This window comes from Tursiops truncatus, chromosome 2 (assembly GCF_011762595.2).
Source record: "Tursiops truncatus isolate mTurTru1 chromosome 2, mTurTru1.mat.Y, whole genome shotgun sequence".
In the NCBI taxonomy this organism is placed as follows: domain Eukaryota; kingdom Metazoa; phylum Chordata; class Mammalia; order Artiodactyla; family Delphinidae; genus Tursiops; species Tursiops truncatus.
Window position 1 is genome coordinate 160096381 of NC_047035.1, and position 23390 is coordinate 160119770.

Sequence of the window (23390 nt, forward strand, 5' to 3'; positions counted from 1 at the left end):
TGTAATTATTGATATGTGTGTTCTTATTGCCAAAAGAATAGTTAATAGTAGTTTTGTTAATAGTTTTTGGGTTGTTTTTCTAGGTCTTTTTGTTCCCTTCTTCTTTTGTTCTTTTGTGATTTGATGACTATCTTTAGTGTTATGTTTGGATTACTTTCTCTTCTTTGTGTATCTATTACAGAATTTTTGGTTGTGGTTACCATGAGGTTTATATACAGCTATCTATCTATCTATCTAAAGTTCGATCTCTTAATTTCAAACACATTTTAACTATGCTTCATTTGTACTCTCCTCCCCTCATGATTACTATTTTTGACATATTTTACATCTAATTATTTTGTGTATCTGTTAACTTCTTATTGTGGTTATAGATGACTTTACCATTTTTGTTTTTAATCCTTCCTATGAACTTTGCATATGGTTGATTTTCTACTTTTACTATATATTTGCTTTTACTGATGAGCTTTTCCTTTCATAATTTTCATGTTTATAGTTGTGGCCTTTTCTTTTTTGCTTAGAGATGTCCCTTTAACATTTCTGGTAAAGCTGGCTTGGTGGTGTTGAACTCTTTCAGCTTTTGCTTGCCTGTAAAGCTTTTGATGTCTCCATGAAATGTGAATGAGAGCTTTGCTGGATAGAGTATTCTTGGTTCTAGGTTTTTCCTTTTCATCAGTTTAAATATATCTTGCCACTGCCTTCTGCCTGCGAAGTTTCTGCTACAAAGTCAGCTGATAGCCTTATGGATGTTCCCTTGTACGTAACTTGTTGCTTTTCCCTTGCTGCTTTTAATATTCTCTCTTTAGCTTTAATTTTTGCATTTTTAATTACAAAGTGTGTTGGTGTGTTCCTCTGGATTGGGACTCTCTGTTCTTTCTGGACTGGGATTTTTTCATCTCCCTAGTTAGGGACATTTTCAGCTATTATGTTTAAATATGTTCTCTGTCACCTTTTTTCTCTCTTCTTCTTCTGGGACCCCTCTAATGTGAATGTTAATATGCTTGATGTTGTCCCAGAAGTCTCTTTAACAGTCTTCATTTCTTTCCATTCTTTTTTTCTGCTAAGCATCAGTGATTTCCACTACTCTGTCCTCCAGCCCACTGATCTGTTCCTCTGTACCATTTAGTCTACTGCTGATTCCCCCTAGTGTATTTTTCATTTCAGTTATTGTATTCTTCATCTTGTTTAGTGGTTCTTTATATTTTCCAACTCTTTGTTAAAAACTTCTAATTTCTCACTCTGTCCATCCATTCTTCTCCCAAGTTTTTTGGGATCATCACCCTGAATTCGTTGTTGGGTAGTTGTCTATCTCTACTTCACTTAGCTCTTCTTCTGGGTTGTATCTTATTCCTTCATTTGGACCATTTTCCTCTGTCAATTCATTTTGTCTAACTTAATGTTTATATTTCTATGTATCTGGGAGGTTGGTTCCATTTCCCAACCTTGGAGAAGAGGCCTTTTGCAAGAGACTTCCTATGAATCCCAGCAGTACACTGCTCTCGTCATCAGAGCTATATCCTCTAGGAGTGCCCCTATATGTGTTGTGCGGGTCCTTCTATTGTGGTAAGCTGATGGCTATGGGTGGCCTGGTTGGCTTGGTTGGCCCCCAGTCTGGTTGTTTGCCAGGACCTTCCTGTGTGAAGGCTGCCGGCCTCCACTGGTTGGCAGGGTTGGGTCACAAGGTGGCTGGCTGTAGAACCCTGGGGAGCCCTGGGGTTAGTTCTGTATCACTGGTGGATGGAGTCAGGTCTAGAAGATCCTGAGGCTGGGGCCAGCCCACCAATGGGTGAAGCCAGATCCACGGGACAGTGCCAGCCCAAAGGCAGGCAGTGACAGGTTCTGGGGTCTGGCTGCAGGGCTGAGGGCTTCCAGAGATGGCAATGGACTGCTGGTGGGTGGGTCTGGTTCGAAGCTAGAGCAAGCTTATTGGTGGGTGGAGTCAGTGATTCTGGGGCTGGTGCCTGCCCACTGGTGGGTGGATCTGGATCTCTGGCTGCAGGGCCCTGGGGGTCCTGGGTCTATTGCCTGCACATTGGTGTGTGGTGCCAGGTCCTAGACCCTCTGGTGTACAGGTATGTGTCCAGGGGTGGCTTTTGGCTCAGAAAGTCTTAAAGCAGTCTCTCTTCTGATGGGTTGGGCTGTGTCACTGCCCAGTTAGTTGCTTGGCCTGAGGCTTCCCAGTACTGGTGCCTACAGGTTGGTTGTTGTTGGTGGGGTGGATTCCAAAATGGTGCTGCAGCACCAGTGGTAGAATGAACTCTCAAGAATGGCTACTGTCAGTGTCTATGTCCCTAGGGAGACTCTTCAAGATTAGCAGGTAGGTTTGACCCCAAATCCTTTAAATTACTGCCTCTATGCTGGGACCTGAAGCATGTGAGATGTTGTGTGTGCCCTTGGAGAGTGAAGCCTCTATTTCGCAGAGCCCTCTGGAACTCCTAAAAGCAAGCCCCACTGGCCTTCAAAGTCAAATGTTCTGGGGACTCATCTTCTTGTTGCAGAACCTCCAGGCTGGGCAGACTGATGTGGGGCTCAGACCCCTTATTCGCTGGGAAGAATCTCTGCAACTGTAATTATTCTCCCATTCATGAGTTGCCCAAGCCAGGGAACTGACTATACTGTGACTCTGCCCCTACTACCTGCCTTGCTGTGGTCCCTTTTTTATATCCTTAGTTCTAGAAGACCTTTCTTGGTAGGTTCCAGTCTTTTACATCAATGGTTGTTCGGTAAATAGTTGTAATTTTGCTATGTTCATGAGCTAAGGTGAGCTCAGGGTTATTACTCTACCATTTTCAATGACAGTTGTTTTAAAAAAGATTCTGTTGACTGTCTCTTTCCCTTATTTTTCTGTTAAGCTCTGCCTCCTTTGGTATCACACCAATCGAGAAGAAGTGTGCCAAACACTGTTATGCCAACACAAGGGGCAACAGTGTGAACTATAAACTATATAATAGAACTAACGGTGTCTACTTCACATGAGATATTGAAAATGTGTCTGATATTTTAAACATATAGAGGGAATTAGTAACCAATGAAATAACTACATGCTAAATCCCTCTTTTAATCCCATTCATAAAATAGCCTTTCTGCATTTGCAAATACAAAGCAACTATACTTCTAGCCTGAAAAAGAAAGTGAGTAGAACAGCATTTGAAATGTTTCCATCAAGCATGTTCCAAGCTCACTGTATCATTCCATTTTTATGGATCATTTTTTTAATTGAATGGATTCTAAAATTAAAAATATGCAGCTAATTCTCCATTGATAGCAACTGCTAGAATTCCAGTAATTATAGGAGGGAATCTGTGAAGACGTTTTATCCTGTAATAATAGCATATAGGTACTGTAGTCACTAAAGATCCAAAGTTAAATAAACTTCAGAGAAGATAAAAAACAGGAAATAGACATGAAATATTCTTCTTCTTACCAAGACGACTCTTGGGTTGTGTCTTGAATTCACTCTTCATAATACTTCTTCCAACAATATTTGGGAAGCGTTCTGTGTCACTCTCTATAGAAATAAACAGTTTCAAAATACTTCTGTAAGCTAAGTATTAACATGTGTATGTTTGTAGAATGTGTGTATCCTTTAATTAGATCTTTTTATTATAGAAGAAGAATTATAATGAAATGTCTGGACTGCAGACATAATACCTTAGAATTGGAAGAGCCATTAGCAGTTGTTTAAACCTCATTATATTGAGGCTTAGAAATGCTTAGTGATTTGACCAAGACCATATATCCAGGCAATGACAAAACTGACTCATAAACTGAGGCCTCATAGTTCCTTAACTAGGACTTTTCCCATAAAATACAAAGTCTTTCACAAATTTAAGTCATCCTAGAGAGTTTTTCTTAATAAATATAACTCTCTTGTGTATATTAAAAACACATTCATATGGGAGGGATGTACCTGGTGAGGTGGGACAAAACACTTTTTCATTTTTGTATTTGATTACTACATTCATTTCAACTCCTTTCCTCGTAGCAGTTTCTGTCTTTCAGATTTTATTTAGTGTTTAATTATAAATTTACCATTAATAAATATAAAATAATTAATTTTGTTGTTAAAAGGCATGATTCTTTTTTGTATTTTATTTTTAAACATCTTTACTGGAGTATAATTGCTTTACAATGGTGTGTTAGTTTCTGCTTCATAACAAAGTGAATCAGCTATACATATATCCCCATATTTCCTCCCTCTTGGTCTCCCTCCCACCCTCCCTATCCCACCCCTCTAGGTGGTCACAAAGCACCAAGCTGATTTCCCTGTGCTATGCAGCTGCTTCCCACTAGCAATCTATTTTACATTTGGTAGTATATAAAAGTCCATGCCACTCTCTCACTTTGTTCCAGAATTGAACGGATGTAAATGAAAGCACTTTGTTGCTGTGTCTAAGGCTGTTATTCAAAACTGACAAGGACTCCTATTAATAAGCAACATGGAAGCAAAAATTAATTGAAAGAACCTAACCAAAAATACTCTGAAAATTAAAGACATGGAAAAATGGCTTATCGTAATACACCAAATTTAACTGCTTGGTTCCAACAATTTCATTTTTACACCACGCAGCTTTTCCCCAGTTAAAAGCTGTTGGAGCAAGTAATATTTATTTGATTCATTTACAACACTATTTTTTTTACAGGAATAAAAGCAAGAATATAATAAAATAAAGCATTCAAAAGCAAAGTTTCAGAAATCTTGCCTTAAATTTCAGTGAAAACACAAATTTTGGTGCTTATATCTGAGGATTCAGTTACTTTCCAATGCTAGCTTTCAGCATCAATTCTGTAAAAAGTTCAAAACGACAGTATTTCTTGCAACAAAGAGAAATGTATCGAACCCTGTTACTCCAGGACTAAAGCAGTAATCTGCGAATAATGAAACTCAGCTAGAGAACTCCACTCTAGTAGAGATATAAATTTACATACCAACTTAATTATGTAGAGGAAATTGGTAATCAGTGATATAACTGTTATGTTCCTCTTCTTATGCCACTCATCAACTAGCTTTTTTGCTTTTTCAATTTCAAAGCAATATTCCTTTCTAAGCCAGCAAGAAAGTGAGTAGAATCACAGTTATAAATACTTAATCCAAGCATATTCTAAGGTCATTAGAGCATTGGATCATATGGATTACTTTCCAAATGGATGAGATTACAACTGAAAAATATCCAGCTAAATTTCCATTGACAGTAAATACTAGAGTTTAACTAATTATAAGAGGAAATTCATGAAGATTACTGCCCATTAATACTAACATACAGTTACTGTTATCATTAATGATTCATAGTTAATTAAGTCCCAGAGAAGACATAAACCATAAATTATTAGACTTGGAAAATTCTTGTTCTTACCAGGGTGACTCTGATGATGTGTCTTGATTTCACCAACTGCTTTTTCTCTTCCAACAGTATCTCTCATGCGTTCTATATCAGTCTCTATGGATAGAAAACAAATTTCAAAACACATTGTAAGGTAACCATTAACACACATGTATGTGTGTCTTTGTGTCTGTGTGTAGTACTAACTTAATTAGTACTTGTATTACAGAAAAGAAATAATATAATGTCTGCATTGCACAATCATAAAACATTAGAATTTGAAGGGCTCTTAGCAATCATATAAGCCTCATGATATTGAAGCTTAGAGATGTTTTGTGATTTGATTGAGAACACACACCAAGATAATGCAAAACTGAGTACAAGCTGATGCCCCATAATTCCTTAACCAGTGCTTTTCATACACAATGCACTGTCCCATACAAACTTCAATCATCTTGGGGAGTTTGTGTAAATGATATAACTGCCCAGTTTACACTAAGAGGACACTCATACTGTTAAGGATATACCTATGAGTGGAACGTGGCATTTTTTCCCCACTGGTCAAGAGACAAACCATGGTCCCACATTACGGAAAGTTACTACCAGGTAGAAATTCTTTGACTCTCTCAAGAATGTTTAATGCCATTTTTAAGGCTATGTAAATCAAGCAGACATCAAAGATGTAGAAGAGTAACAAGATATTCTGTAGTCTAAGAAAAACTGCCTATCAGGTCCTCTTACTATGTACACCTTGTAACTGGGGAGGGGGAAATGGGTAAATCTGAGGCAGTACCAGCATTGGGACTGCATCCCATCCCATCTGAGTTTTTATGTGATTTGGACATTTGGCGGGATTTAGAAAGTACTAACTAGGTCAAAGGAGAGAAATAACATTCATGTATTTTGTTTTAATACATGAAAGTTTAAAGAAAAATTCATATTGAAAGAGGGGTTAAGTAGGATTGCTGACTTGGGTCAAATTATGTGTCCAGTGTTTTATGAATGAAAGCTAGTTACAGAAGAGCATGCACCAGAGGTTGGAAACCTATCCTGAACCTGACACCATAAGGTGGATCTTACTTTGTTGTAATGGCTGAGACCAGAAGTAAGTGTTAAAGAGCCAATTGAGTAGATATAATTGAGGCTCTCTGGTTTTTCTCCAACTGGTATAGGTTAAGAATGACAGGCCCAGTTGAAAGAAGCATGTAAAGATGCTTATATAAGCAAGGAAGCATTAAGAAGAGCATTTGATAGCAGATAGCAGATAGAATTAAGGACGAGGGAAAAGGGAGTATGTGCTAGAGAAATCTGAAATCTAGTAAGAATCACAATTTCCCTCCTCACAATACCCTCCCACTGCTTAAATTATTTTTTAAGCCTACTCTTCCTGAAGTTCCTAGTATATGATCCACACTTTACTGTTTCTTTGCATGTCTCATATTTTTGGGGGGTTTATACTGGGCGTTCTAGACAATATCTTGTAAGAAATCTGGATACTGAGTTCCTCTCCCCTTTGGAGGCTTGCTGTTGCTGTTTGCCTGATTATTTATTTAGTGACTTGGCTGGAATATATTCTATTGTAGAGAAGTCTCCTTCTCTGCAGTGTGAATCTTCTAATGTTGCTCCTCTGGGGGCACAGACTTGGGCATGCAAACAGTCACCTTTGGATGACACCTGTTTTTCCTGCTGACTGTCTCTTTCCCTTGTTTTTCTGTTAAGCTCTCTGCCTCCTTTAATATCACACCAAAGATCAAGAAGCAGTGTGTCAAACACTATAACACCAAGACAAGTGGCAGTAGTGTAAACTACGGACTACATAACAAAATTAAACATCTCTACTTCACCTGAGATACTGAAAATGTGCCTGGTATTTCAATTATATAGAGGGAATTAGTAAGCAATGAAATCTCTCTTTTAATCCCATTCCTAAACCAGCCTTTCTGCTTTTGCAAATACAAAGCAACCATTTTTCTAGTCTGAAAAGGAAAGTGAGTAGAGCAGCATTTGAAATGCTTCCATCAAGCATATTCTAAGCTTACTACAGCATTGAATTTTTATGGATAAGTTTTAAATGAATGGGTTCTAAAACTTACACTATGTAGCTAATTTTCCATTGTTAGTAACTGCTAGAGTTCCAATAATAATAGGAGAGAATTAGTGAAAACGTTTCATCCTATAGTAATAGCATATAGGTACTATAGTCATTTAGACCCAAACTTAAACAAACTCGAGAAGATAAATAAAGCAGAAATAGACTTGAAATATTCTTGTTCTTACCAGGATGACTCTTGGATTGTGTCTTGATTCCACCCTTTATTATACCTCTTCCAATAGCATCTGGGAAGCGCTCTGTATCAGTGTCTATAGAAATAAAGTTTCAAAACACTTTTGTAAGGTATATATTAACGTGTTTTTGTGTGTGAGTTTATGTGTGTATAGTACTCCTTTAATTAGCATTTTAAAATTATAGGACAACAATTATAATGAAATGCCTGGACTGTAGGCTCACAGGACCTTAGAGTTGGAAGGGCCGTTAGCAATCATACAAGCCTCATTATATTGAGGCCTAGAAATGGTTAGTGATTTGACCAAGGCCACAAATCTAGGTAACAACAAAACTGATCCATAAACTGATACCTGATAATTCTTTAACTAGGGTTTTATCCATAAAATACAAAGTCTTTTGCAAATTTAAGTCATCCTAGAGAGTTTATTTTAATAAATATAACTTTCTTCTCTACATTAAAAGCACATTCATATCGTAAAGATATACCTGGTGAAGCCAGACATGACATTTTTTTCCCATGTTAAATTGCAAACAATGGGCATCACAGTCACAGAATTTTACTGTGAGGCAGAAATTCTTTTACTTGTCCAGGAACACTTTAATTCCCTTTTTTTAAGGTTATGCAACTGTTTGTCAAGTAGGCATCATTGATGGAAAAGAAAAACAAGTAATTTGTGGACAGAGATAAAGCACCCTCTCAGGTTCTCTTAGCATGTAGACCTTTTCTCCCCTGTGCAGGAGGAAATGGGTAATTTGCAGGAATGTGAGCACTGATATTGTACCCCTTTCCATCTGAGTCTTTACATGGTTTTTACTTTTTGTTGGATTCAGAAATGATGATATAGGTCCAATATCAGAAAAAAATTTATTTAAAAGAATTTTATATTGCAAAAGGAATAATGAGAATTGGTGACTCTGGGTCACCTGTTGCGTAAAGTTTTGTGTGGGCAAAAATTGGTTCTAACACAGCATGTAAGTGAAGTTGGAACCTGTCGTATCCAGAATTTATAGATCGGAAGTCTTCCTTTGGAGAAATGGCTGAGCCCATGAATACTTCAAACATGCTCTATCACTGAGGCAACACAAATTTATCACCACTGCAATCTAAACAGAGGTAAAGACCATATGGGGCATCACTACTAAAATCAAAGACACATTGGATTGGGCAGAACAAGTTTTTAGTAATTAAGTTACAGCATTTGTGAAAGTAATGTCTGCTATAGCAACACATAACTGGAGAACATCAGCAGACAAACTTTAGCCCTCTGGTCTTTCTCCAACAGATATAATTAGAAGAACTGATTCATTTGATCTGAGAAAGCAAAGGATCCTTAGGTGAGCAGGGAGGCAGTGAGAACAGCCCTTGAGGGCAGACTGAATTAAAAACTAGGAGCATAATAAATGATATGGGGTGGAGAAACCTAATCTATTAAGAGCCACAATTTTCCTCCTTCACAACATTTCTTATTGCTTTTAAGTCTTTTAAAAAATCCTACCCTGCTTGGAGTTCGCTGAACTATTTTTAAAAAAACATGTAACATGCTATACAATTGACCCATTTTAAACATCCATTCTATGCTTATCAGTATATTCATAGAACTGTGTAACAATCACCATAGTCAATTTTAGAATCTACTTCTACTTATACTAAACAGATTAAATTCCAGGAAGATTTAGAAATGTTATTTTCATATTCTACATATATAGTTCTCTTTATAACTTAATTCTTATAATTTTTCCCATTTTTATATATGAAACATATAAACATAAATTCATTTATTACAATTGTTTTTTAAATTATTTATTTACATAACTTTGTGCTACACAGAGAAACTGAGAGAAGACAAAGCATGTATATATAGTGTTTATTATTTTAACCATTTTATTTATAATATCTGGTTTTCTTTTCTGTCATTATTTAAAATGATATTTTCTGCTCTTTAATGCCTCTGCTGTCCATGCTATATTTCCATACTTTAAATTTGCTGATTCTTTCTTCTGACAGTGTTAAAATACTGAACACCCCCTACTGGATTTAAAAAAATTCAGTTATTGTACTTTCAATCCTGGATTTACATGTGTTCCTTTTCAAAATAATGTATTTCTCTTTGTATATATTCCCTATTTGATGAAACACTATCAGACCTTCCTTTCCTTCTAAATAATGTTTACATTTAGTTCTTTGAACATATTTATAATAACTGCTTTTTAGTCTAGTTTAGTTTTAGTTTTGTCCAATATCTAGGATTCTCACAGGCAGTTTTTTGTTGCATGTCTTTTTCCTTGTTATATGTCACATTTTACTGTTTCTTTACCTGACCCATAATTTTATGCTGAAAACTGAATATTTTAGATATATAATATAGCATCTCTGCATACTGACTTCTTCCTCTTACAGGGCATATTATTATTGTTTTCTTGTTTATATATTTAGTTATTTGGCTAAAATATTTTACTGAAGTCATTTCCCTTAGCAGTTTGAAAGCATAACTGTTGCTCCCCAAGGGAAAAAGCCTTGGATAATAGTGGTTTTAGGAGTGTTGTCTTTGTCTCTTTCCGTTACATCTCTGTTAAACTCTCTGCCTCTTTTGGTGTCACAGCAGAAGTCAAGGGCAGTGTGCCTATCACTGTTACAAGAGTAAAGGCTGTAGTACAATCTCTGAACTACGTAACAAAACTAATGACTCTACCACAGATGAGTTAGGATAATATACCTGATATTTCCATCGAATAGAGAGAAATGGTAACTAATGAATTAACTATCTGTTAAATTCCCCTTGTTGTTATCACATTGATCCGGAAACCTTTCTCCTTTTCCTTCTATCTAAGCCAGTAATAGAAAAAGATTAGAACAGAACTGAACATACTTGCATCAAGTATATTCTAAGGCCACTATAGCATTTAATTTTATGGTTTAATTTTTAAATGGCTCATTTCTAAAAATCAAAATGTCTAGCTAACTTTTAAAGTTCTAGTAAATACCACAGTACAATTAATTATGAGGGTAATCACGAAGACTTTACCTATATAATAATAATATACAAGTACTCTTATCATTAAAAAATTCATACATAAACTCCAAAGAAGGTAAATAAACCATAAAGATTAGACTTGGAAGGATTAGACTTACCAGGGACACTCTTTGGTTGTATCTTCATTTCTGCCATTAATATACGTCTTCCAACAGTATCTTTCAAGGGTTCTAGATCAATTTCTATAGAAATAAACAGATATCAAAACACTTTGTAAAGTAACCCTAACACATGAGTGTGTGTGTGTGTGTTCATGTGCAGTAGTACTATCTTTTATATATATATATATATATATATATATATATACACACACACACACACACAATGGCTGTGTTGGGTCTTCGTTGCTGCACGTGGACTTTCTCCAGTTGTGGCAAGTGGGGGCTACTCTTCATTGCAGTGCACAGCCTTCTCATTGTGGTGGCTTCTCTTGTTGTGGAGCATGGGCTCTAGTTGTGCAGGCTTCAGTAGTTGTGGCACATGGGCTCAGCAGTTGTGGCTCATGGGCTTAGTTGCTCTGTGGCACGTGGGATCTTCCTGAACCAGGGCTCAAACCCATGTCCCCTGCACTGGCAGGTGGATTCTCAACCACTGCACCACCAAGAAAGCCCCATGTGCGGTACTATCATAATTAGCCTTGTTATTAATAAATATGCATTATAATGGATTATATGGGTTGAAGAATCATTAAACCTTAGAATTGGAATGGCCGCTAGCAATCATTAAGCCTCCATATATTGAGGCTTAGAGATGTTAATGACTTGACCAAGATTGTGTATCCAGATAATGACAAACTTGATGTACAACCTTCCAACTTATAATTCTTTAACCAGTGCTTTTTCCATACAATGCTATCTCTTATGCTAAATTAAAATATCTGGGAGAGTTATAATAATATAACTCTTAAGTGTACATTAAACTCATAATCATACTGTAGGGATATATACCCAGTAATGTGGAATATAGCAGTTTTTTCCTCAGATTATGTTGCAAACTAGGGTCGCCATGGAAATTTACCACAGAGCAGAAATACTTGGACTCATCCAGGAATATTTTAATGCCCTTTTTATGTTACTTAAGCATAAACAAAGTAGGCATCAGTGATGGAAAAGAATAACAGAATGTTTTATAGATTGAAAAAACGTGCTCTCCCAAGTCCTTTCAGCATGTAGACCTTGTTGCTTGGGAGGAAGAAATGGTTAAATTTGTAGAAGTACCTGGATTGAGATTGGGTCACTTACCATTTGAGTTCCTATGTCATTTAAAATTTTTGCTTGATTTAGTAACTGCAATTAGGTCCAATTACAAGAAAAATACATGAACATTATTAGAGGAGAGTTTATACTGAAAAGGAATAATTAGAAATGATCAACTATTGGGTCTAAAATTTTGTGGTGAATTTGTTTCTAGCAGAACATGTACCTGAAGTTAGAAACCTGTCATGACTAAGATACCCAGATGGAAGTCTTTTTTCAGAGAACTGGATGAGTCAGTAAGTATTAAAGGTTGTGCAATCTGTGTAGAGGTGGTTACCTGCTGCAGCACCATTACCAAAATGAAACAGGTGTGTCAGATTAGGCAGAACAACTTTTCAATACTTAAGTAGCAACATTTTGTGAAAGTAATAAGATCTATAGCAAAACAAAACTGGGGAATATTAGCAGTTAATATTTTAGCTTCTCTAGTTCTTTCTGCAACTGGTATATGTAAGAAGGACTTGCTCATTTGAATTAAGGAAGCAAAGAATACTTAAATAAGCAAGAGGCAATGAAAACAGCATCTGAGGGAAGGTTAGGTTAAGTACTAGCAATTAAAAAGTATGTGCTGGAGAAATGTATTATCTAGTAAAAGTCAGTTTTCTCCCTTATCATACCCTCCCACTTTTGAAATCCTTTTTTATCCTATTCTTGGCATTCATTGAGCTAGTTTTAAAACATATATAACATATTATACAATTTGCCCATTTAAAGTGTTCATTTCAATGTTTTTAAAGATATATTCACAGAGTTGTATGACCATCACCACAGTCAATTTTAAAAGAGACTAGGCAATGTTCTTACCACAAAAAAGAAATGATAATTATCTGACATGATGGAGGCATTAGCTAACACTAGGGTGGTCATCATGTTGCAATATACAAATGTATCAAATCAACACCTTGTAAATGTTAAATACACAATGTTATAGGTCAATTTTTTCACAATGAAAAAAGAATCTACATCAGAATTATACTAAGTAAATTCCAGTAATTCCAGTGAGGTATAGAAATGCTACCCTCATATACCATTATTCCCTCCTCCACATTTTTGCACTGCTATTATACGTATTATAAATATAATAACCTATAAGCTATAAAGTCATTTTTAAAACTTAACATTATTTATGTTTAATTATTGTTTAATTATTGCTTTATTTCTTTACATATATGTATTTATACTACCTTTTATAATTACAGAATTACTTTTACCCAGTCTCTTTTTTAGGGGATTCAAATTTTCAGCCTGAAGAATTTCCTTTGTAGTTGTCATAAAGTGAATCTGCTAGCAATGAATTTTCTCAATTTTTTATTTGTTTTAAAATCTCTTTACTTCACCTTTATTTTTGAGAGATAATTTCGCTGGATATAAAATTTTGGGTTGACAGTTATTTTTCTTTTGCATTTTGAATAGGCCATCCTATTGCCTTGTGCTCTCCATAGTTTCTGATGAAAAGTCAGCCATAAATCTTATTGGAGTTCCCAATAAGGAGTAGAAATAACAGTTTTCCAGTGTGTGCATGTATCAGTTTATACTACTACCAGCAGTTTCTGAAAGTTCTGTAATAGTTGCTCTACATTATCATGACTTGATTCTGTCATTCTTTCTGATTTAGGCTCAATGATGGTATGTCATAGTATCTTCATGATTTTAACTCCAATTTTCTAGATTACTAATAGGGCTATAATTTTCAAATGTTTATTAGTCATTTAGATATCTTCTTTGGTGAAGTACATGTTTAAGATTTTGACCACTTTTCTATTGGGTTTTCAATTTATTTCTATGCTAGAAATTCTTTAAATATCTGGTTGAAAGCTTTCTGTTGGATGTTTGTGCTGCAAACCTACTCTGTCATTTGCTTTTTTTTTCTCTTAACGGTTGAAATGATTTATTTTTAATGTTTTCTTTACAGCATTGGGACTGGCTAGCTAAAACTCAGTTTATAAGGGAACATACTGATCAATCATGGCCCTGAAAATTAAGTACTGAAACTATTTTAACAAACCAGGAATTTAAGGCCAAAGTTTAACTCCACAGCAACAAAGAATAATTCCCTTTGTGCTAAACCTTTACTGCAGCTCTTTCATAGACTACCTGCTGAGTTTCTACTTTGTGGAATTGTGGATGAACAGCCAATTCTTTTTCTTTTTATTAGTTACCTATTTTATACATATTAGTCAATCCCAATCTCCCAATTCATTCCTCCACCCCCCTGCTTTCCCCCCTTGGTGTCCATATGTTTGTTCTCTACATCTGTATCTATTTCTGCCTCGCAAACAGGTTCATCTGCACCATTTTTCTAGATTCCACATATATGCATTAATACATATTTGTTTTCCTCTTTCTGACTTACTTCACTCTGTATGACAGTCTCTAGATCCATCCACATCTCTACAAATGACCCGATTTCATTCCTTTTTATGGCTGAGTGATATTCCACTGTATTTATGTACCACATCTTCTTTATCCATTCATCTGTCAATGGGCATTTAGGTTGCTTCTGTGTGACCTGGCTATTGTAAATAGTGCTGCAATGAACACTGGGGTGCATGTGTGTTTTTGAATTACAGTTTTCTCTGGGTATATGCCCAGTAGTGGGATTGCTGGGTCATATGGCAATTCTACTTTTTGTTTTTTAAGAAACATTCATACTGTTCTCCATAGTGGCTGTATCAATTTACGTTCCCACCAACAGTGCACACCCTCTCCAGGAGTTGTTTGTAGATTTTCTGATGATGCCCAGTCTAATCGGTGTGAGGTGATACCTCATTGTAGTTTTGATTTGCATTTCTCTAATAATTAGTGATGTTGAGAAGCTTCTTATGTGCCTCTTGGTCATCTGTGTCTTCTTTAGAAAGATGTCTATTTAGGTCTTCTGCCTATTGCTTGATTGGGTTGTTTGATTTTTTAATATTGAGCTGCATGAGCTGTTTATATATTTTGGAGATTAATCCTTTGTCCGTTGATTCGTTTGCAAATATCTTCTCCCATTCTGAGGACTGTCTTTTCATCTTGCTTATAGTTTCCTGTGCTGTGCAAAAGCTTTTAAGTTTCATTAGGTCCCATTTGCTTATTTTTGTTTTCATTTCCATTACTCTAGAAGGTGGGTCAAAAAAGATCTTGCTGTGATTTATGTCAAAGAGTGTTTCCCCTATGTTTTCCTCTAAGAGTTTTATAGTGTCCGGTCTTACATTTAGGTCTTTAATCCATTTTGAGTTTATTTTTGTGTATGGTGCTAGGAGTGTTCTAATTTCATTCTTTTATATGTAGCTACCTTCCCAGCACCACTTACTGAAGAGACTGTCTTTTCTCCATTGTATATCTTTGTCTCCTTTGTCATAGATTAGTTGACCATAGGTGCATGGGTTTATCCCTGGGGCTTTCTATCCTGTTCCATTGATCTGTATTTCCGTTTTTGTGCCAGTACCATATTGTCTTGATTACTGTAGCTCTGTAGTATAGTCTGAAGTCAGGGAGTCTGATTCCTCCAGCTCCATTTTTTTCCCCTCAAGATTGCTATTCAGGGCTTTTTGTGTCTCCATACAAATTTTAAGATTTTTTGTTCCAGTTCTTTAAAATCTGCCATTGGTAATTTGATAGGGATTGCACTGAATCTGTAGATTGCTTTGGGTAGTATAGTCATTTTCACAATATTGATTCTTCCAATCCACAAACATAGTATATCTCTCCATGTGTTTGTGTCATCTTTGATTTCTTTCATCAGTGTCTTATAGTTTTCTGAGTATAGGTCTTTTACTTCCTTAGGTAGGTTTATTCCTAAGTATTTTACTCTTTTTGTTGCAATGGTGAGTGTCATTTGCTTTTTAAATATCTTAATGGTGTATTTTAATGGATACAATTCTGAAGATTAAATCCAGTTTTAAAACATTTACATTTATAGTTAGTGTCAATTGTATCCTGTTTAAAAAATATCTAGTCCAAAGACAGGAACATATTTTCCTATAGCATTTTCTAGGAGGCCTATTATTTTATAATATGCATATGAATAGAATTATTTTGAAAAGAATATTTTTTTTTACTGTTGTTACATATTTTTTGTCTTCAATACATTTAAGTCTATTTATCTGTCATTGTACCAGTAGCAAACTGCTTGTATTATTGTATTTTTATAATAATACCTGATACCAGGCACTTTATATCCTTCAATTGTAGTCTTCTTTGTCAAGATTATATTTCCTACTTTGGCCCTATGCATTTCTATATAAATTTTAGAATTACCTTGTCAATTTTTAGAGAAATTATTGCTAAAATTTTGATACTGACTGCATTAAATACATAGATTTTCAAGAAATTTGTTCTTCAAAATATTGAGTCTTCTAATCTATAAACCTGGAATATAGTTCCATTTATTTAGTTCTTTAAAATTCTCTAAATAATGTTTTGCAGTTTGCTGTGTTGAGACTTTGAACATCTTTTTGAACATTTTAATAGACTTTGTTTTTTTAGAGCAATTTAGGAGTTCAGAGAAATTGTGCAGAAACTACAGAGAGTTCTGCGCTCACTTCCACTGGTATAGTTTCCCTATTATTACCATCTTGTATTAGATCATACGTTTGTTACAATTGATAATCCAATACTGATACATCACTAATAATTAACACCCATGATTTACATGAGAGATAACTCTTATTTTGTACAGTACATTATGCATAATGTGCATAAATGTAAATTATGCATTTTGATAAATGCATAAATGTACATTATGCATTTTGATAAATGCATAATGTCAAGTGTTTACTACTACAGTATCTTACAAAATAGCTTTGGCACATTAAGAATTCCCTGAGCTCCAACCATTTATCCCCCTTCACCCTGAACCCCTGGGAACTCCTGATCTTTTTACTGCCTATAGATTTACCTTTTCCAGAGCGGTATACAGTTGAAATTACACAGCTTTTTCAGACTGGCTTCTTTCACTTAACAATATGCATTTAAGTTTCTGCCATGTCTTCTCCTGGCTTGATAGTCCATTTATTTTTATTGTTGAATAATGTACCATTATATGGATGTACCACAGATTGTTTATGCATTCACTTACTGAAAAACATCTTGTTTGCTTCCAGTTTGGGGCAGTTATAAAGCTGCTGTAAACATTAATGCAGGTTATTGCATGAACGTAAGACCTTAACTCATTTGGGTAAATACTAAGAGCACAACAGTTGGATTGTATGGTTAGAGTACGTTGAGCTTTAAAATAATGCAAACTGTCTTCCAAAGTGGGTATAGAATTTTGCATTCCCAACAAGAATGAACAAAAGTTCCTGTACTCCACTTTCTTGACAGCATTTGGTGTTGTCAGTGTTTTGGATTAGCCATTCTCCTAGGTGTGTTTCATTAGGTATCTGATTGTTGTTTTAATTTGCACTTATCCAATGACATATGAGTTCACACACTTAGCCATCTTCACATCATCCTTGATAAGGTGTCTGTTCAGATATTCTGAGAGTTTTTAAATTGGGTTCTTTTTTAAGTGTTGAATTCAATCTTTTAAAATATATTTCAAGTGCAAGTCCTTCTTAAGATATGTGTTTTGTAAATATTTTCTCCCAATATGTGGCATGTCTTTTTGTTCTCTTAAAAGTGTCTTTCACAGAGTATAAGTATTAATTTTAAACAAGTCAATCTTATCAAATATTTTCTGCCATTCCTTTTCTAGTTTACTAAGGGAGCTTAGATAATTGATTTTTGATCTTTCTCATTGTCCAATATATGCATCAAATGTTATAATTTCCTTTTAAGCACTTCTTTCACTGTGTCACATAAATTTTTATTAGTTGTATTTTCATTTTCACTTACTTCAAAATATTTTTTATTTCTTTTGATACTTCTTTGAACATGTGCTATAGAAGTGTATTGTTTCATCTTCAAGTATTATGGGATTTGCCAGCTATCTTTCTATGATTGATTTCTAGTTTAATTCCATTGTGGGCTGAGAGCATAATTTTTGTGATTTCTATTTCTTAAAATCTTCAAGGTATAATTTGTTTTGTAATGAGGTCTATCTTTGTGAGCAGAGTATGTGAATTTGAGAGCAATATGTATCCTTCTGTTGTTGCAGGACGTATTCTAGTAGACATCAGTTAGATCCAGTTGATTGATGGTGTTGTTGAACTCAACTGCTGTTACTGATATTTTTTGCTTGCTGGATCTGTCCATTTTTGATAGAGGGGTGTTAAAGTCTCCAACTATAATAATGGATGTGTCTATTTCTCCTTGTAGTTCTATCAGTTTTTGCCTCATGTATTTTGAGACACTATTGTTAGGTATAAACACATTAAAGAATGTTACGTCTTCTTGAAGAATTGATTCCTTTATCATTACCTGATGCATGTATTTATTCCTAGTAATTTTCCTTGCTCTGAAGTCTACTTTGGTAATAATATAGCTACTCATGTATATCTTTCTCTAAGCCTTTACCTTCTGTGCGTGTGCGTGCCTCTTTGTGCATGTATTTATTTTTTTACAGCTTTAATAAGGTATAATTGACAAAAAACTGTAATATATTTAAAGTATACAACATGATGATTTGATATACATATGTATTGTGAAATGAGTCCCACAATCCAGTTAATTAGCACATCCATGACCTTACATAGTTACTATCTCTTTTTTTTTTTTTTTTTTTGGTGAGAATGCTTAAGATCTACTCTCAGAAAGTATCAAGTATACAACACAGTATTACTGGATATAGTCATCATGCTGTACATTAAATCTTCAGAAGTTATTTATCTTATAACTAAAAGTTTGAACCCTTTGACCAACCACTCTCCATTTAACCTACCACCCCAGGACCTGGTGACGACCATTCTCCTCTCTGTTAGAGAGTTTGACTCTTATTTTAGATTCACATATAAGTGATACCATACAGCATTTGTTTTTCTCTGTCTGGTTACTTCAGTTAGCAAAATGCCCTCCAGTTTCATCCATATCGTTGCAAAGGGCAGTATTTCCTTCTTTTTTATGGCTAGATTACGTGTGTGTGTGTATAACACATATACATACATACATATATGTGTATATATATCATAAACATGGGTGTACAAATGTCCCTTCAAGAGAGTGATTTGATTTCCTTCAGATATATACCCACATGTGTGATTGCTGGACCATATGGTAGTTCTATTTTTAACTTTTTTGAGGAAACTTCATACTGCTTTCCATAGTGGCTGCCTGGGAGGCAGCATTTCAAGTAACCCTGTGAGAACTGCTCCGAGGAGGTGAGGTGGGGAGCTAGGTTATATAGAAGTTTTGTAACAAAGGGCAGGTAGTCTGAACTTCAAGATTATTGTTAATTAAAGAAAACCAGATGGCCCAAGTTAAGGAATTTAGCGCTTTTCTATGTATGGGAAGAGGCAAGAGTCTGGGCTCACTGAAATCATACCTTTGATTTTTGACAGTTTTTAAAATACTCTGTTCCACTTTTTTCGTTATTTTTCAATTTGCCTTTCAGTTTGGGAAGTTTCTATTGCCATATCTTCAAGTTCACTGATTTCTTTCTTTGGCTGTTTCCAGTCTACTATGGAGCCCATCAAAGGCATTCTTAATTTCTGTTATAGTGCTTTTGATTTATAACATTTCATTTTGATTATTTCTTAGAGGTTTAATCTCTGCATACATTATGTATATGTTCTTTCATGTAGTCTACTTTTTCACTAGGGCCCTTATTGTATTATAGTTATTTTAAATTCCCAGTTTGAAAATTCCAAAATTTCTGCCACATCTGCATCTGGTCTTGATGCTTGCTTTGTGTCTTCAGCCTGTGTGTTTTGCTTTTATCATGCCTTATAATTTTTTGTTTAAAGCTAGACATGATATATCAGGTAAAAGAACTGAAGTATATACGGTTTTGTTATGATGTTTTATGTTCAACTGGAGACGAGTTAGACTGTGTTTTCTGTTTTATTGTAGCTGGTGTCACAGGCTAAAATTTCCTTTATTTTCCTTTTTTGGTCTCCCCTATTGTCTTTGGCTTTCCCTAGAAAATACTTCTTCAATGGAAGCTGAGAACTGCAGTTTTTCCATCTGTAACCCATTATCCATGGGCCTTGGTGAAGTGGTGGTAAGGTATGAGGGAGTAGAAAAGCATTCTATAATCCTATGATTAGATCTCGGTCTTTTATTGGCAGTCTCCTCTGGTCTGTGACTTTCACAATTGCTTCTCAGCTTGTTTCCCCCAGAAACAAGATTCTTGATTCTTCTAGATTCTTGATTCTTCAAGATTCTTTAGACAGAAAGGTTAAAGAGGGCTGGACTTGGATATCTCCCTTCCCCAATGTTTAAAGTCCAAGAGGCTGGAGTTTGGTATTTCCTTTACCTCACATCTGTTAGGTTCTAGTAAAGTAGTTTTTCTTGAAGGCAGGCCTTTGTTAAGAAGAATGCTATTGGTGTATTTCAGATGTTTACTTTTCTCCTCCCTTTGCTGAAAGCATGAGTAGATTTTATTTCTGATACTCAGCTAAGGTACCTGGTAGGGCTCCTGGAGGCAAATTTCATGAAAGTGTATGGCATATCCAGGGCTGTGTCCTAGAATTTTTTTATTGCTCAACCTAGTTCATGTTCAGTTTCTGGCAATTGTTCAATTATTCTTAAGTTTTCCTCCTAATTGCTGGCTCCAGTGTTGGTTTCTATTCCCAGGAGTATGTAATTTTCAGTATTCATCTATCTCCACAGATTGAGAGTAGCAGTTTGCCCTGTGACTTCAATTCTCTGACAGGGCTAAGAAGAGTTGTTGACTGTCAGTTTTTTCAGCTTTTATTGGTTTGGAGTGCAGAAGTGAGGACTTCCAAGTTCTTTACATGTGGAAGACAAAGTGGAAGACAGAAGTCTTGCATATCTTTAAAAAATAATTATTCCTAGATTTTTTATTTGTTTTGGTGCTAATACAAAATTTCATCATTCCTAAAAAATGTTCATTTTCTAATTTTGTGTTCTTAGTATATAGAAATAAAACTGGGTTTTATACATTTTTACTTTATATTCAGTAATTTTAATAAATCCAGTTGATTAAGAGTTTATCTGTAGACTACAGATTCTTTTAGACTACATACCTGCACAGTTACATCGTCTGCAATTTATGAGTTTTATTTCTTTCTCTGAACGCTTACAAGTTTTATTATTTTTTTGTAAGAACTATGGTTGCCAGTACAAAAATGAGTAGAAATAGTGATAACACACGTTTATCTCATTCCCAGTATTGGAGGAAATATTTTACTATAAAATTGCTAAAGTTCTTTTGTATTTTTTACAGATACAAATGTCAAACAAGGAAATATTATGAAGAGTGTTTTATTGAGATTTAATGATTTTTTTTCCTTATTCAATAAATATAATGTTTTTTATTCCTGTAAAATTGGCAGTAATGTTCCCAATTTCTATTCTGATTTAATAGCGTGAGTCTTCTTTCTTTTTTCTTCAACAGTCTAGTTAAAGTTTTGTCAATTTTGTTGATCTAATGTGAGTCTCTTACGGAAAGCATATAGTTGGATATTTTTTTTTTTTTATCCATTCTGTCAATCTCTGCCTTTTGTTTAGAAAGTTTAATCCATTTACATTTAAGGGACTTATTTATGCCATTTTGCTATTTGTTTTCTGTATGTCTTATTTTTCTTTGTTCTTCATTTCCTCTAATACTGCCTTCTTTTGTGTTCAATTTATTTTTTTTGGCTGTGTCATGCAGCATGTGGGATCTTAGTTCCCCAACCAGCGATCAAACCCATGCCCCCTGCATTGGAAGCACAGATTCTTAACCACTGGACGGCCAGCGAAGTCTGTCAATTGATTTTTTTAAGGGACTAGTTTTGTTTCCTTTCTCATTTCCTTTGTGTATATTCTACAGATATTTTCTTTTTGGTTACCAAGAGGATTATGTATAACATCGTAAAGTTATAAAAAATCTAGTTTAAATTGATGCCAATTAACTTCAATAACATCCAAAAGCTGTACTCCTATACGGCTCAATCCCTCTCTTTTTGATACTGATGTTATGAATCGTATCTTTATACACTGTGTGCCCAATAACATAGACTTATAATTATTTTTCTTTAAACTATTGTATAAAATTAAAAGTAGAGCTCCAAACTAAAATTACAATAATACTGGCTTTTATATTTGCCATGTACTTACCTATACCGTAGATCTTTCTTCATACAGCTTCAACCTACTGTCTAACATCCTTTCACGTCAACCTCAGGGATTTCCTTTAGCATTTTCTATAGAGCAGGTCTAGTGGTAATCCCTTCGATGCTAGGAGTGCTCCTATTCTTTGTAGATTTTTTTTGTGCTGGGCACTGCTTCACATCTCCACAAAATTTTCTTACCAGTTTGAAGATGGCTTTTTCTTAATTGTGCATTCTCTTGGTTACTGTAAACATTTCACTGTTTCCCAGTGCTCTGACAAAGTTGGTTCTGATGGCTTTCTGCTTTTTGTTTTTCTTTCCTTTTTTTTTTTTTGCGGTACACGGGCCTCTCACTGTTGTGGCCTCTCCCGTTGCGGAGCACAGGCTCCGGACACGCAGGCTCAGCGGCCATGGCTCACGGGCCCAGCTGCTCCGCAGCATGTGGGATCTTCCCGGACCGGGGCACGAACCCATGTCCCCTGCATCGGCAGGCGGACTGTCAACCACTGCGTCACCAGGGAAGCCCTCTTTTTTTTTTTTTTTTTTTTTTTTAATGTTTCTGTCAGGGAGCAAGAGCTTAGGGCCTCCTAGTCTGCCATTTTGCTGACATCTGCTTTAAAGTGGTTGTTTGAAAGCTGCTACAGAACACTTAAATTTATCTTATTGCAAAGTACTTAAGTACTTAGTCCTTTGGCCACATCAGCTTTAACATAGGTTTTTTTGGCCGTGCTGCATGGCTTGTGGGATTTCAGTTCTCTGAACAGGGACTGAACCCAGGCCATGGCAATGAAAGCCCTGAATCCTAATCACTAGGCCACCAGGGAATTCCCTAGCACAGGTTTTTTAACTATTAGAAATTTGCCAACTTTGTGATAAGAAGATCACAAAGCAGCCATATTGCCTATCTAGTGATAATTCCATTTTTTCATTGTCTTGTTATCATAAAAGATGATATAAGTAACGAAAATTGTGTTCTCTGAGGAACTGATAATATAGCATCTAGTCTATGTCATGAAAATTCATAATGTAGGGAAAAGCCTATACATATATTTTTTATGAGCAGATAAACTCTTAAGCATTACCTAATTAATGTTTGTTTGGTGGAGTAATGAGCACATGATAAATTCTTTTAAAATACATATTAATTGGGCTTCCCTGGTGGCGCAGTGGTTGAGAGTCTGCCTGCCGATGCAGGGGACACGGGTTTGTGCCCTGGTCCGGGAAGATCCCACATGCAGCGGAGCGGCTAGGCCCATGAGCCATGGCCGCTGAGCCTGCGCGTCCGGAGCCTGTGCTCCGCAACGGGAGAGGCCACAACAGTGAGAGGCCCATGTACCACTTAAAAAAAAAAAAAAAAAAAA

At 35.5% G+C, this 23390-nt stretch overlaps 1 protein-coding gene across 19 annotated transcripts in view; it reads right to left on the reverse strand.

Annotated features, from left to right (window-relative positions):
- The window catches only part of CCDC7 (coiled-coil domain containing 7), a 271954-nt gene that overhangs the window by 44457 nt on the left and 204107 nt on the right, over positions 1-23390 (reverse strand). For all 19 annotated transcript variants that reach the window (XM_073801610.1, XM_073801617.1, XM_073801609.1 and 16 more), the window contains 4 exons: positions 10736-10819; positions 7596-7679; positions 5352-5435; positions 3422-3505 (listed from right to left, as the gene is read on the reverse strand). In XM_073801610.1, the coding sequence (XP_073657711.1) occupies positions 3422-3505; positions 5352-5435; positions 7596-7679; positions 10736-10819 (336 nt within the window). The remainder of the gene's footprint in view (positions 1-3421; positions 3506-5351; positions 5436-7595; positions 7680-10735; positions 10820-23390) is intronic.